Source organism: Oenanthe melanoleuca, chromosome 3 (assembly GCF_029582105.1).
Source record: "Oenanthe melanoleuca isolate GR-GAL-2019-014 chromosome 3, OMel1.0, whole genome shotgun sequence".
NCBI lineage: Eukaryota > Metazoa > Chordata > Aves > Passeriformes > Muscicapidae > Oenanthe > Oenanthe melanoleuca.
Window position 1 is genome coordinate 57,679,362 of NC_079336.1, and position 14,709 is coordinate 57,694,070.

Below are 14,709 nucleotides of genomic sequence, written 5' to 3' on the forward strand. Positions count from 1 at the left end.
TTCCTGGAAAGTAAATGGCAACTAGAGGATTTGGGGATCAAAGATCACTGTTTATTCCATTCATGGATACTCAAGAAGTGCTCTGTAATAAATTATTTGTTACATGATTAAAAATTGGTTAAATATAGGATTTTGCATTTTTCTGTAATGGCTGGCATTTCATAGGTGAATTCCCTGCTACTCACACAGCAAAAGGTTTCCTTCAAGTATTTTACTGAAGCTTCAACCATTAGAATCACCACAGAGATCAGGCTGTGACAGTTATGATGTGTTTTTCCTTTCTATTACTCAAGCAGATTACATGATTCTTTTTAATTCTTTTGATCGCTTTTTCTTAAAAAAAGGAAGGAAGGTAGAGTATAAGAATAGATATCTTACCTGACTCATCACTTGAGAGTGTGTGTGTGTGTAGGCACCATGATTTCTCTCTATTTATAATGCAATATATCAAAATAGCTCTTGTAAAAACAATTCTGCTACAAATTTTTAGTCTTCCCTATAGTGTCAGTCTGAGAACATAGATACAGCAATGTGGAAATCTCCTACTGGAGATTATATTTTCATCCCTTAACTTGCAGAATGGACCAAATGTTGCATTAGTTCAAGCTGTAATGCACTGTGTGAATCAACACTGCTGTAGGAAAAATTACTTCCTTTTGTTTCTAGACTCAGCTGTTTTCCTTTCCCTTGAAACTAATTTTAGCTCATATGAAACATGCAAATTTTTTATTTTTGTTTGTTGTTTTTAGGGGAAGGTGAGAGTGGGAGGTGGTTGTGATATTGGCATAGATTTAGCATTTAGAGCAGAGGTAGTTTTCATCAATTTCTGACAGGGGAATCAAAGTGTTCTTTTTTGGAAGGAGAGATATTGCTTTTCCGTATAAATGATTGACTGTTTTGTGGTAGTAGTCTTTATTTATTTGGCTCTCATCATGAAGAATAGCAAACTTATTCAAAATCTCAGTACATCAAAAATATATCAATACATAAAACATAAGTACTATTCCATACTACAGTCTATGCAAAAAACTATGTTAATAAGATGTGAAGGTTGCACAGCTAAGAAGTCAGAAAACATAAATGATAAGATTCTAGCAGCCACATTAGCTAAGCCACATTTCACATCCTTTGTATTTTATGAAATGCCTTTGACAACATAAATCAGAAAGAGAAGGTGCTATATATGTGTAACATGGCTCAGTTAATGTTGCTTTTGGAACTTTAACATCTGTATTTTCTGACTGAAGAGTTCCTTAATCATGTAATCTTAGTAGATTTTTTTTTACACTTTTTTTTGGTAGGTTGGTTTGGGGCTTTCTTAGGAGAGGAAAATTGCCTGTATTAATAATTGGTTAGCTCATGCTGCTTTGATTTAAGCTACAGTAAAAGGCAGTATATAGAGAGCACCTTATGACAGGTACATATGTGATGCCATATAAATTGCACTGACAAGTGGTGTAATTGTGCTGCCGTGTACTTCTTGGGGAAGAGGGGATTACAGGCACGTGTGTAAGTCCTGTCCTTTCTGTAGTACTGGCTATGACTGCATTGCAGACTGCAGCGTCTCCTGAAGATGGTTGAGCTACCTTTTTAAATGAACTGGCTTGTGTACAAGAAGCAGTCTGGCTACAGGAGTGTGGGTCTCTCTTTGACCTAATTCACCCTTCTATGGAGCACGGCAAATCAGCTGAGCACAGCTTTTGGTGTAGGCTCCTGCCAGTATCTGAGCTAGTTTGCAGATCTCTGTGCTGCACTGCAGTCTTCAACATAGGCATGCATTTAATGACTCTGCAAAATCCACTACCTTGCAAGTTCTGGAATGGGGATTGTTGTTCTGTGACACAGAAACATGCTTTTTATGCTTTTGCTTCCTTGCTCTGGGTCACAGGGTGGACCAGTATCAGGCTCAGTGTTAATATTTTAAAGGCTTTTAATAAGATTTTAAAGTTCATACTTCAGTGTAAAGGCAAGCAGTGTAGGAAAGACAGTAACACAGGTGAACATTGTGACCAATGAATTGTCAAAAGGTCAAAGCTAAGTGAGAAGAAGTAATAGAATTTATAGAATGTATGAATAGAATCCCGTAGCATCAGGATTTCAGATTTACCTCTGATTAATAGCCTTGACATTAACACCCAGCTTTCTACTTGGTTTCCTTTTAGATTTTTTTCTTTTTTGTCATTCAGTGAGAAAGATTTTTAGCCTTCATTAAGGCTGTGTGCACAAGCATACTGGGGTTGAACATGTTGATTTGAGGCAGGCGACCATGCTGCCCTAACTGTGACAGAATATTCCACTGAACATGTGCCAGAGGATTTTTCTTATGCTGTATAAGCATATTATATTTTTCTTCTTCCTATAGTTCAGCTAAACATACAGATGAAGACCTGGGCTTATATGAATTTGAAAGTTCTAGATATGAACCAGATCTTTTTGTTAAGCATGTGAAAGTCAGGGAGTTAGTTTTCCATTACAGCTTTCTATTGGAAAGTGTGGAGAAATCTTGGTTTAAATGTCTGGAGGAAAATACTTAGGGTTTGGCAGAGGTCTGGCTTTGGAAATCTAAAACTAAAACAGAAGTTGTTTCAGAAATCACAAGTGTTTTATTTGAAGGTCTGATAGGAACTGACATCTTTCTTTAAAGTTATAACTGAATTGACCACCAAAATTAAAATAAGTAGAATTACGTACTTGCGTTACCCTTTTGTTAACTGAAGGAATATGCTGTGTCTACTCCTAGTGTAAAGTACCAAGTTGGTAGGATTTTATTTTTCTGAGAATGTCCTTCACTATGCATTTTAAAATTCTAATTTCTATGCAATTACAGTGTTACAGGTGCTAAGAAAGTGGAATGTCACTGATGATTTTATTACTCAGTGTGGTACTTGTTTCACAATATTCTCTCTCACTGTTCCTCAGCAAAGTTGGCTGAACCAGCTAGTGCCACCCTTTCTTCTGAGTGGCACCCCTGCCCCTGAAGGTCAGTTTTACTTCTCTCTGTGAGCTGGGCTTAATGCTGATCAGGCCAGACAAACCTGTTTTCCCCCAGATTTTTATATCATGACTCTGTGGTCCACAGCTTCCAGATTGTGTTGTTGCCTTCTACCAGTGTCATCCAGGGTAACGGATATCCAGTATCATGCCTCACTTTTTGGGCCCCCAGTAGTTTTCAGGGAGAAGCAAGGATGTATCCAGGACTCTTGCCCTGTAGCAAGCATGTTTTGACATCTGAGGGTTGCAGTGGGTCCCAGAGCGACTTCGCAGAGCTTTTTGTGATCAGGGGGCATGTAAAGCTTCTTCCATTATTGACTGGATTTAACCATCAGGATGGTGTAAAAGGGAAGGAGATGTATATTGCTGGTATTATAAGTGTACCTACGCTAACACACTAATTCTGTTACATTTTAATTTTAAAAATTATTATAATGACTCTAATGCTGTCTAATGATCCTTCTTCTTTGACATCAGTCGTGGATTGCATGCAAAAATTGCTTAGAACTCCCGTTTCTATCAAGGTATTACTTGGAAAAAGAATGCCTGCCACCAGATCCCTTATTCAAACAAGAATTAAAGATAATGGCCTAAGTTATAGGTTTAATTGGATTTGCCCCATCTCTTCATTTTGGCTGCCAGTTTTGTTCCTTTTATTCTCATCCTTTCTTTCTTTGTGTTCAGAGTGGTGTAATCAGTGATGGTCAGCCATACTTTTCCCAAAATAATGTTATTTATACTGTGCAAGTCAGATAGGAGTCCAAAGTAATTATTACAGTTTCTGTGCTTGCCTAGAAATAGATTCAAACTCAGGTCTGTTCTCTCTTCAGCTGTCCCCAGAATGTCTGCACTACCACAGGCACGATGAAGTTTGCCAAATTCTCATCTCCTGCATTGTGTGGCCAAAAAAATGTGTGTTTAAGGGAGAAGGGGAGGGAGGGTTTACTTTATGAAGAAAGAGGATGCTTGGGTCATTCACTCCGAGCATTGTAAGTAATTGGCTTTAGATTTGTTTTGTTCTGGGGAGATTTTAATTAAGCTTTTTTTTTTTTTAATGCTGTTTAATAAACATTTGTCCATAAGCGGTATCTTGTGATCCCCATCAGTAAAGCGGGAGGATTAATTTGCATGTTGTTGTTTGTTATTTATTTAAATAGCCACAGCAATTATATGGAGTGTTCTGCTAATGCAGTGCTGATGAGTCTCTGCACTGAAGAGAACAGCATCCAAACATACATGTAGCATTATGATTATTGCTGTATTTTAGGTGGTGGTGTTTGGTTGTTTTTTTAAAAACAGTTTGTATTGGGAGGATATGGAGGAAAATTCTAATGTAAGTAGCTGATATATAAAATCAGAACAAGAGCTGTTCCTTAAACAAGAGCCGTTCCTTAAACCAGTGTCTGAAATCAGATTGCTTGGGAAAATATTTTTTGCTTGGGAAAAAAAAGAAAATGGAGCAAGTCTCAGAGCTTTGGAAGTCAAGGTGTTATTGCCACTTCAGGTTGCTTACATTTGTTACTTGGTATCTTGCAGACCAAAGTTTCATTGTTTTCTCTGGGGACTGGCTTATCTTTTGCATAGAGGTGAGAACATAGGCATGGCCCTAGCAGGGCAGATCAAGGGTTCATGTCACCCTGTATATCCTGCCTCCAGTGGAGGCTTTAATTGGATGCCTAGAGGAGAGTCAGAACAAAGCAAGCATGTGGTACTTCCCCCAGTACTCTTCAAGCCTCCAGCTATTTTCAGTTCAGGGACTTCCTGAGCCAGATGTGGCTCTATAAATTTGGTAACCCTCAGAGGATGTATTTTGTGAACTTTTCCAGTCTTTGCTTGAGCCCACATAAACTTTCAGCTTTCAAAACATCAATTTGGCAAGGAGTTCTAAACATCTGCTACCTCTGTGACTAAAGAACCTGTTTCTTTCTTGTTTTGAAGTTCGCTTCTGCTATTGAATGCATCCAAATTGTTGTTGGACAAAATGCTTTTGTAGCTTTCCACCATGTTCCTGCTTCCGGGTGTCTTTTCCATCCTCAGAGGGTTATAGATTCTTTTTATGGATACTGTTCTATACCTGTGATGATTCTTGTTGCATTTCCCTGAACCTTTTTGTCTGACCCTTCCTAGTAAGTCCAAGAAGTCAGTAGAGAGGAATTTTCTTTTGCTGTGTTGATGTTTCCAAAATCTCATCTTCCTGTCTATCTGCCCTGATCTATCCAGAGCAGTCATCAGTGTTATGTAGTCTTAAATTACTCAAATCTCTGACTTTCCTTTTTAAGCCATACTGCAGTTCTCACCTACCAAGGCAGCTCCAGTTTAGAGGTTATATATGGTCATTAGTAATTTAGCTTTTTGAATTTTATTAGACCTCTGGGGTGATTCTTTGTGGTCCCAAACCACTTCTCACTGATCATTTGTCTCTTTATTCCATGAAAAATCCTATCAGATTCAGAGACATTTATCAAGTCCCTCACAAAGGACTCCAGCATGGGAACACCCCAAGATTTTTCCACAGTTCACACTAGAGCCAATGATTTTGTTAAGCTTCTCTGTGATGGCATTGTGCTCTCTGTATCTCCCCTTATACCTTCATCATCATTCGTCACTTCAGACTCTGGCAGACCTCCTACTTCTGATGTGTTTGAAGAAATGAATCATTACTCCTTTGATTCCCTTTTCTAGCTTTTCCAACAGTTCTTTCTGGCCTGTTTTAGTACATTTGAAGTGCCAGAGTTTACAGTCTTTTCTGTTTTCCTCATTTGGGCCTGGTGCTGGCTTATTGAAGGGGATGCCTTTTTGCCTCTAGAAAGCTGCAGTGAGCCTTGCTGGTGTCCCTTTGCTCTTATCAATTTTTTCTGAATGGGTGGTGAATATTGTTTCTGTGCTTTCCCTGTGGTTGTTGTTAAACAGCTTTGATGCTGCCAGTCAGATTTTATTTCTCATAGTTGTCTGTTAGAGATTCCTTTTAACAAGCTTTCTCATTTTTGTGTAGTTACACTATTTGAAGTTAAGCGTGACAGTAGTAGATCCCTTGGGTTTCATTGTTCCTGTAGGGATGCTCAATTTAACTCTGTTATGGTCACTGATGCACAGTGGCTGTGCAGCTGCAGGATGCAGTAGCAGATGATTCTTGCTGCTCTGGTCTGAGCCAAAGGCAGTAGCTCTTCATGCAGATTCCCTTACCTGCAATTCCATGGAACAACATTTGACAGTTATCTGATACTTTGGTCTCAGCTTTGTAGTCTGCTTACTCAGTCTGTCTGGGAGGAGTTGAAATCTCCCCCTGATCAATCTTGCAGCATGCCTTTTGCTGATCTTGCTAGTGTGCTGCTGTCAGCATTGTTGTAGTCTGGCCATGCATGGTGGTTCCAGAGCTCAATCTTGCTGATCTGACCAAGCTCCAGACCTCTGCTGCTTGCTGAGATGGAGTTGATTAGTTTTTAAATGCTATGTAGCATGTAATGTTACTTTGTTATTGTCTTCTCCCTGAATTTGTATGATGATACCTACTAGAGACCCCACGAATTATTTCCTTTCCACCATATTTCTTATGTTACGACTATTAGTGCTTTTGTTTGCAATTTGATGTTCTGGTGATCCAGTCCACCTCTCTTTGGATAGAATTCCATGTACTGTTGGAATTTCTTATTGCCACTCTATTTACTCTGCAGTCACTGCATGTCTTTTTTTCATTCTTTGATTCTTCTCAGCATCTTCATTTGATGACCCAAAATCTCCAGGTCTTCATTTGACATAGCAATACCATGCTTTTTAACCTTGTGTTCTTCTAATCCCCTCTTCATTTTAAAATTTCATTTTCTTGCACCTTATGTACCAGTGACCTGGCTCCTGTGTTCAGGTAAACTCCAGCTCTCCTGTACAAGTGTCTTTATTCTAGAAGTATTCTAGTTTCTCATGCATCTTATCTTTTGCTTTGTTGCTCTCCTGTCAACTGGCATTCAAGTTCTCTTTTTTCTTTTTCTTTTTTTTTTTTTTTTTTTCCCCAGCAGCCCATATTTTGCTGTCTGGATATCTTTTCTTCCCAATGTAACTGGAACCCAGATGGATCACAACATAGGTTTCTCCTCAGCATTTACTAGGAACCAGTCCAGGCTCTGTGACCTTTGCAGATGATGGGCAAATCACCATGTGGTCTTCTGTCAGATCCCAGACTCCAGCTGTCTGTTTGCCTGATGATATTCCAACACACCCTTTTTAGTTTGCATTATAAAGGCTTCATTTATGCATCATTGGGGAGAGAGTATTTGTCAGAAAGGGTTGCTTTGGTCACAGGGACGTTCAACTGCCAGTGAAACTATGGGAAAGGAAATGGAAGTGAGGGCAAAGAGAGCAAGTGCAGGAGTGAGGTTACAGTGCTGACTTTAGGGGTAACCAAGAGGTAGGACTGCCAACTTCTGGCAGAAGTAATAGGAGCAGATCAAGTTGTGATAATAAAAACAGCATAAACAGGTGTTTAACTTTGTATTATTACTAACATTATTATTATTATTATTATTATTATTATTATTATTATTATTATTATTATTATTATTATTATTACCTAGCAAATACTGTTGAATGAATGTAGTAAATTAACCTTAGGTAGAACAGGTATGTGTTTGCTTGTTGAATAAACAGATTTATCATTGTATCAGAATTTCAGGGGGAACAGTTCAGAGATCAAAGCATTTCAGATATGCTCAGGTATTTGAGTCAGTTGCTTAGGGCAGGGATGTGCAGGACCAACAGGAGGTCCATTCTTGAAGGGAGAAGTCGTGTGCTGCATCTGTTATTTTTCTGAAATGATATTTAATTCTGGAGTTTAGGGGGAAAGCATAGGTAGCTAAAATCAGGGAAATCTGGGCAGGATACCAGGAGTCCGTTGAAAGTGTGCTTTTTCAAATACCTCGAGAAAATGTCAGTGTCTATTGATACAAGGCTTATAGACTAAACCAATGCAGAAAATTTCTCTGACATTGTAATTGACTTGGTTTTGGTTCTAACTTAAATTCTCAGTGTGTGCAGGTTCTCAGTACATGATACATGTTCCAACTGGAGCGTAACACATTATTTTGTTTTGTTGTTATTTTAAAAAAAGCATCTATCTTAGTAGGGGGTAGAAGACTAAGAGAGATTGAATTTGACAAAACCAAAATCCTGCCGAACTCTAAAACTTTTGTGTAAGCCTTAAATACAAACACTAAAAACCTGAGGATTGTGGGCAAAACATTAAATAAAAATTAGTATGTGATTGCTAAAAAAGAAAAGAAAATTTTTAAAAAGGCAATTTGCTTTTCTCTTTCAATGTCTGTTTAAGTGTCCTTTTCCGCAATTCTTGGGTCAGTGCACCATTCTGATGATTTGCCTCAGTAATGTATGTGCCTAGGGAGAGCAAATATTTCAAATAACTGCTTCTGTGTTTTAAGGGTGGGTATTACAGAACTGTGATGTTCAGAAGTGTAGTATTTTCCTTAGAAGCTGTTCCTGAGAAGAGTAACTATGCAGGGCACTTGGGCTTACTGCTCCTGCTAAGGCAGGAGGATCTAAGGGCCCCCATTAGCGGCTGAGTAAAGGAGTCAGACTGCTGGGTCCGGTGTGTAGCTGAGGATGTCACTTCTGCTGAGGTTGCTGTGTGGGTGGGAAATAGCTTGATTTCATGTCCTTCTGCTTCCACTCATGCATTTGCTTTGCTTGGCTCTTCCAACAGATCCCACCTCAGTATGGTCAGCAAGGTGTAAGTGGCTACTGCCAGCAGGGCCAGCAGCCGTACTACAACCAGCAGCCGCAGCCCCAGCACCTGCCGCCCCAGGCACAGTATCTGTCGCAGGCCCAGCAGAGGTACCAGGCTCAGCAGGTAAGCACTGTCCTCCACTACTGACACTCACCCTGGGGCTGGAAGTGTAAAAGGGACCCGTGTGCACTGAACAAAACCCACCCCTCATCTTTTCGTGTTAATTGAGTAACAATAATTAAATACTAAGTTGGGCAAAATTAAATAAACAGATAATCAGACAAGTCCTTCTGAATGGTCTTTAGGATGTATGCACAAATACATCTGCACACATTTTCAGATTTTATTTCATACCACTCTTTTAGGGTAAAGCCAGTGTATATGTCCCGGCCACTATTAACTGTGCTTTTAAAACAGGTAACAATTTCTTGATGAGATGTCAGTGGATGCTGGAGCTTCTCCTTGCTTTTGTTTTGTTGTTTCCTCACAAAGCAGACAGTTGAGAATTCCTGCATCTAATGTGGTCACTGCTGTTTTGGGGTTTTGTGGAGGAGTTCAAGTCATTTTGGGGTTGCTTTGTCAAGGTAGCTTCTTAAAAGATATTTTCAATGGATATTGTAGCTATTAATTTGAATGTTGTTAATTTGTACATCCAGTTAGTGAAACCGCACATACAAATTCATAATCCATTGCTGGTTTTGAGTTGTGCTCTTTATATTAAGCATTAAAATTAATTTCAAGTGATTCTGTTTTTAACCAAGATCAGAAGTGATAATGTATGGGTCTGGTTCCCAGAGCTGAAGAAACACTTGGATTTTAGATACTGAACAAAATGGATGTGGATAGCTGATGCAGCTGAACATGTAGGCTCAGTTCTATCTGCAGTCTCAGCTCTGTTAATCATGGAGAGATGATCTGGAAATGGAAGGATGAAACTAAAGCGTACTCGCCATCCTGGGAAATCTAACAAAAGTGAGTTGCTCAGGACTGGGTATTAGTGGAAGCATCAGCACTTGCTGCAAGTCACTGGGGAATTCTGTCAGGCATGGTTGATTAACATTTTGGGATTATGCTGGTGCAATGTAGAAATCTCAGCTTGAAATAAAAATAGTGTGTAAAATAAACTAACAAAAGATGCTGTAAGTGGCAATGATACTGGAGACTCCCCTCCTTTGACTTTAAAATAAAGCTATGATAATTTCACTGTGTAATTACATGTTAATTTTTCTTCATCTACATTTTAAAATTCCATTGAGAATTAACTTTTTTCATTAAAATGCTGGATGGTTTATGAAATAGAATTCTTAATTGTATCTATGATATTCTTGTAAATGTCACCACATTCCATCTTTTGGATTATATGTAACTGCAACTTTAAAGATTGCAGTTGTGTCTTTAAATTTAATTTTCTTCCTTTTTACTTTGCCATTAAATGCTTGATTTCTGTATGACTTGAAAATACTGTTCATAAGCATCTTGGTGAAGTCTCAGCAGATAAAGACCTAGTAATACAGCCTATAAGATAGAAGAAACACAGCTGCTCCAATGTCTACATATCACAGTGTGTGAAATTGAAATGGGTTTTTTGCTGCCTTGGACACCTTGTCATGTTTTAAATATACTGTCAGTTGAAACAGATTGAATATTTTGGTTTAAAAAAATACACAAAACATTCCAACTTTATAGGCCTTAAGAGTAACAAGGTCCTGATTTATCAGTTGATAGGTGTTCCAATTACATCATTTGCTATCAATCCTGGGAAAGAGAAGGTTTGTGCAGTGAAGTGAGAGGGATCATAGAAGGATGAAGGCAAAATTAGAGTAAAGCCTTCAGCATATTTCCTATTTCTGAGAACTGGATGAAGAGAAAAGCAGGGGCACATTCACAGGTAAAAGATACCAGCCTTGATGTAGCCAAATTCCCTTTTTGTGGGTTTGAGGTGATGCTGAAGGGCAGTCTAAATCCAGGCTCTAAGGGTGATACAGGCATCTGAAGGTCAGTAGACATTTTTTGCCTCAATCTGCAAGTTGAGATGATGTATTAGGTCCTCACCAATACACCCTTGCAGTTGGTATTCCTTTCTGTGAGAATTGTACCTGAATTCTTGATGGTTTGTGAATGACTGTTCTTCAGTAGTGATCAGCCTCTTAAATTTTGAACTCTGATCTCGGGTTCTGAATTACATGATAATTTCACTGTGTAATTGGAGTATTTGTGTGTAGATGGGACTATTTTGTATAAATAATAAGTAGTCCTAAAACACCTTGGGGCTTGCTTCTTTCACAATCTCCAGATATGTTCCATGGCTGCTCTTCCCCCCTTTCTCAAGAAAAATCAGCAGGTGAACACGTCTTCTGTCGTGTTTCTCTGTAAAACCTCACCACTGTGTGCTTTCCCATTCTTTGAGAACTGCTCATCTAGTAAACAATTCCTAACACAAGAAACTGAAGCCTTTAGTTCTGACACTTCAGCAATAGTGCTCTTTCTCTGCTGGTAATGCATTGTAGAATTACCATCAAGTGGTAACCAGTGTGGAATACAAAAATTGATACTGAACAAAAAACCAAAAAAGTTGGGAGCATATGTCAAATTCTGCTGCTGACAGAAAAAATTTACAGACTGTGCTTACTTAAGCATACATATCTCTGCTTATACGAGACTGATTACCTTTGAAAAATAAAGAATTATAATTTATTGGATTAAAATTTTAACAAGAGATATAAGAGCAGGTACTTGTTTAGTTTTAGGAGAAGGTACCAAGTTGGGGAATGTAGGTGAGAACAAAGCCAAACTTACCTCAGGGACATAGTGGAAGGACAAGAAGCAGTAGGGACACACTAACAAGAGGGATGTTGCAGCTCTGTAAAAGAAACAAACACAAAAATTATAAACCTCACAAAATTCCAGAGAGACTGGAATCTTTACCACTGGAGAAATTCAAGTAGATGAAGCCCCCAAGCACCCCAATGCTTTGAACTGGAGGTTTGACTTCATGACCTCTCTCTGAAGGTCTCTTTGAATATATGTGATTGTGTTGCTGTGACTTAAAACTGGCTTTGCATATTCTAAATACAATTTTCAAATAAACTACAGAATCATATATTACCTGTTGCACCAGTTGGTGTATCTATCTTGTTTCTGCTCCTAAAAATATCAGTACATCCTGTTTATATAATCCTGTCAATTAGAAAGTGAGGTAGTTTCAGTCATACAATCTGTCATCCTTTTTGTCTGTCATCCTTAGTTTTGCTCTTTCTTTTCAGCTTGCAAATGAATTTCCTTCATGTTTTCTATATTCTTCATTAACCATTTTTTTGTCTTTCTATATTGATTTTGTGATGTGAGTGTGATTGAATTGGTTTTGCTTCAGGAAGGAGAAGAGAAAAGCTAGATTGGGGAAAGAAGGCTTCTCTAATTTGCCTTCTTTTCCTAACTGTATTTTCTTTATTTCCCTTGTAGATTTATGTCAAGCTGCTTGTTTTGGAGATTATAAAGCTGAAAATAATGTTTATTCTGTCTGGATGACAGACTTTTTCTTGCCACCAGTTTCCTTTTGTGTAAAACTCCATAGTGTGAAGGTCTGAGTATTCTGTTATAGGGGCAAAACTGATGTGAAATTTCATGCAGATGATGTTTTATTTTTGCTCTTTTATACACATTGTGAGTGAGCTCCTGAGGTCAGGTATAACTCTGTGTTGTGCCTTAGAATTGGTGCTCATCTTTATTTCTCACATATTGTAGAAGTGTGAAGCCATTGCTGTTTTTTCTTGACTCACTTGAATTCAATATGCAATCTTGTCTAATAAAAGTAAACCGATAAAACAATTTCTGGGACTGTTCCAGTGACTTGTGACTTTCATTCTTCTAATAAGCATAGATGGGAAGGAGGAGAATGGGATTTATTTGAATGTTTGAACTGTTAAGTTGCTTAGATCTTTGTTAAATTGATTGCATAGTAGGCAGAAAGGGAGTTTCATAAGAGGTGATTTGATAGTAATTCTGGCACAGTTTACTATAGAACCATATTGTAAGCCAGCATCAGTCATCCCCTCTTCATATCAGGAGCCTGCTGTGTAAAAACCATTAAAGGAAGAGCTTTGTTTTAAGCAAATTTATTGCAGTAGCAGATTCATTGATCATTAGATATTGCCAGTAGATGTAGATACTGCCTTGGTTGGTTTTTGGTTTTTTTTTTTTTTTGTTTAACGTCTTTTTACCTTTACTGCTCTTTAAAAGAAAAAAGAGAAAGAAAGATGTGCTACACTGCTATAGTGTTGCCCTTGGCAGGGTTTTTCATCTTGAAATGGCATATAAATGAATAAATGCTTCGCTTGTTTTTGCAGTTTTAAATCTTTTGCCATAAGTAGAAGTGATATTTTGCTCAAGAATGTCATGTAATTGCAAACTTAAACTGTCATCATTAAACATTATTTTGTTAAGATAGTGTGATGTATATTTTTGGTTTTTATGCTTTCCAATTGGCTTGTAAACAGCCATGTTTATATATTTTCGTGCTTTATGTAGCATGTGTTCATATGTATTGAGATAGAAATGTGCCTTTAAGCTTTATTGTGTTATTTTATGAATTGGGGCCATATCAATTTTTGACAGATGAAATGGATCTGCAAAATAGTTATGGTCTTACTCTTAGTTAAACAAAAATAGTGATTTTATTCTACACCTACTGCTGTTACCCTGAATGAAGTCATCTTTTGTTTTACACCTTCTTGGAAGCTCTCTGCTTGCAAGTTTCCAGAATAGAATGCTGATCCCTTTTCTCACGTACAGGCATAAGATTAAACTGGGAAGAAGTGTGGCAGGTCCTTGAGGTGGGGCATGCATGTGCCTTTTTCTGGGGCATTGGTCATTCTGGTTAACTGTTTGCATGAAAAGTTTGTGTGTGTTTGTGTATCATTTGTTGTGGTTACTACAAGGTTTTTGAAGGAGTTCAGGCTCACTCTTTAGTCTGCTTTTACTTAAAAGGAGAAAATGTTTTATAAACAAGCAAACAAACAAATGTTCTAAAAGCTGGCCAAAACATTGTTTGCCCCCCAGAATAATATATCTTTCCTACTGATCTTGGCCAGATGTTTTTCCAACGCAAACTATATAGAACAAATAAAGAGCAGACAAACCGGTGGGGTTTTTTTACTGAGATTGAGCCAGAGGACAAATGCAGTTTGGGCCAGTAGGATTTAGTGAATTGTTTTAGTATTCTCAGGTAGAAAGGCATCTGAAGCAGGAAGTCAGTGTAAATGAGAAGGTGGGAGGCATCTCTGGTGACACCTTGGTCAGTCTCTCCAGGCAGAGGATTTGAGACAGTGATGTTTCCATAAGGGACTGCGACTTCTCTAAGTTTCCCTGAACAAGGATCAGTGGTTGGAATTAGTCTCAGTTTTAAGCCTGAGATGATGATGAGAATGTTCTTTCACAGACATCTGTTTCTAGTGTTGAGTCAGTGCAAGGTAGGACAGATAAAACATTTCCTGATTTGAAACAGTCTTTGAAAATGTGAACAAAATGTGAAACTAATTAATCTGTTTTCATGTCCAATCTGTATGACTGTCATGAAAACAGAACAAATTGTATTGTGGCAAAATGCACCAAATTATTAAAGTGATTTTGGTACAATGAAGATGAAGTATTGTTTTTAAATTCAATGTGAGCTGCTGAAGTTCTTTAAGCAGTATAATAAGCAACGTGTTAATTAACATTGTCAAGCTGTTTTGGGTGTAACACTGTACAAAAATAGTATTGTAATAATAGGAATAACTGTCATACATGCAAATACCAAATTCACTAGTTAGTAATACAGACAGTCCTCAGTGAGTCCAAATTTGTGTACTTCAATACAATTTCTCTTTATAATCAGATCACTCTTAAGATACTAGAAATTGGCACAGAATTAGCAGTTGACTGTACTGTAGTTTAGCCTCAAATCCTTCAGACTTTAATTTAAATTTGTTTTAAGGCCTACCATACAGCTG

General features: G+C 38.0%; 1 protein-coding gene across 6 annotated transcripts in view; it reads left to right on the forward strand.

Moving 5' to 3' along the window:
• Positions 1 to 14,709, forward strand: part of ARID1B (AT-rich interaction domain 1B) — a 323,079-nt gene that overhangs the window by 71,011 nt on the left and 237,359 nt on the right. For all 6 annotated transcript variants that reach the window (XM_056486539.1, XM_056486541.1, XM_056486543.1 and 3 more), the window contains exon 3: positions 8,699 to 8,845. In XM_056486539.1, coding sequence (XP_056342514.1) covers positions 8,699 to 8,845 — 147 coding nt within the window. The remainder of the gene's footprint in view (positions 1 to 8,698; positions 8,846 to 14,709) is intronic.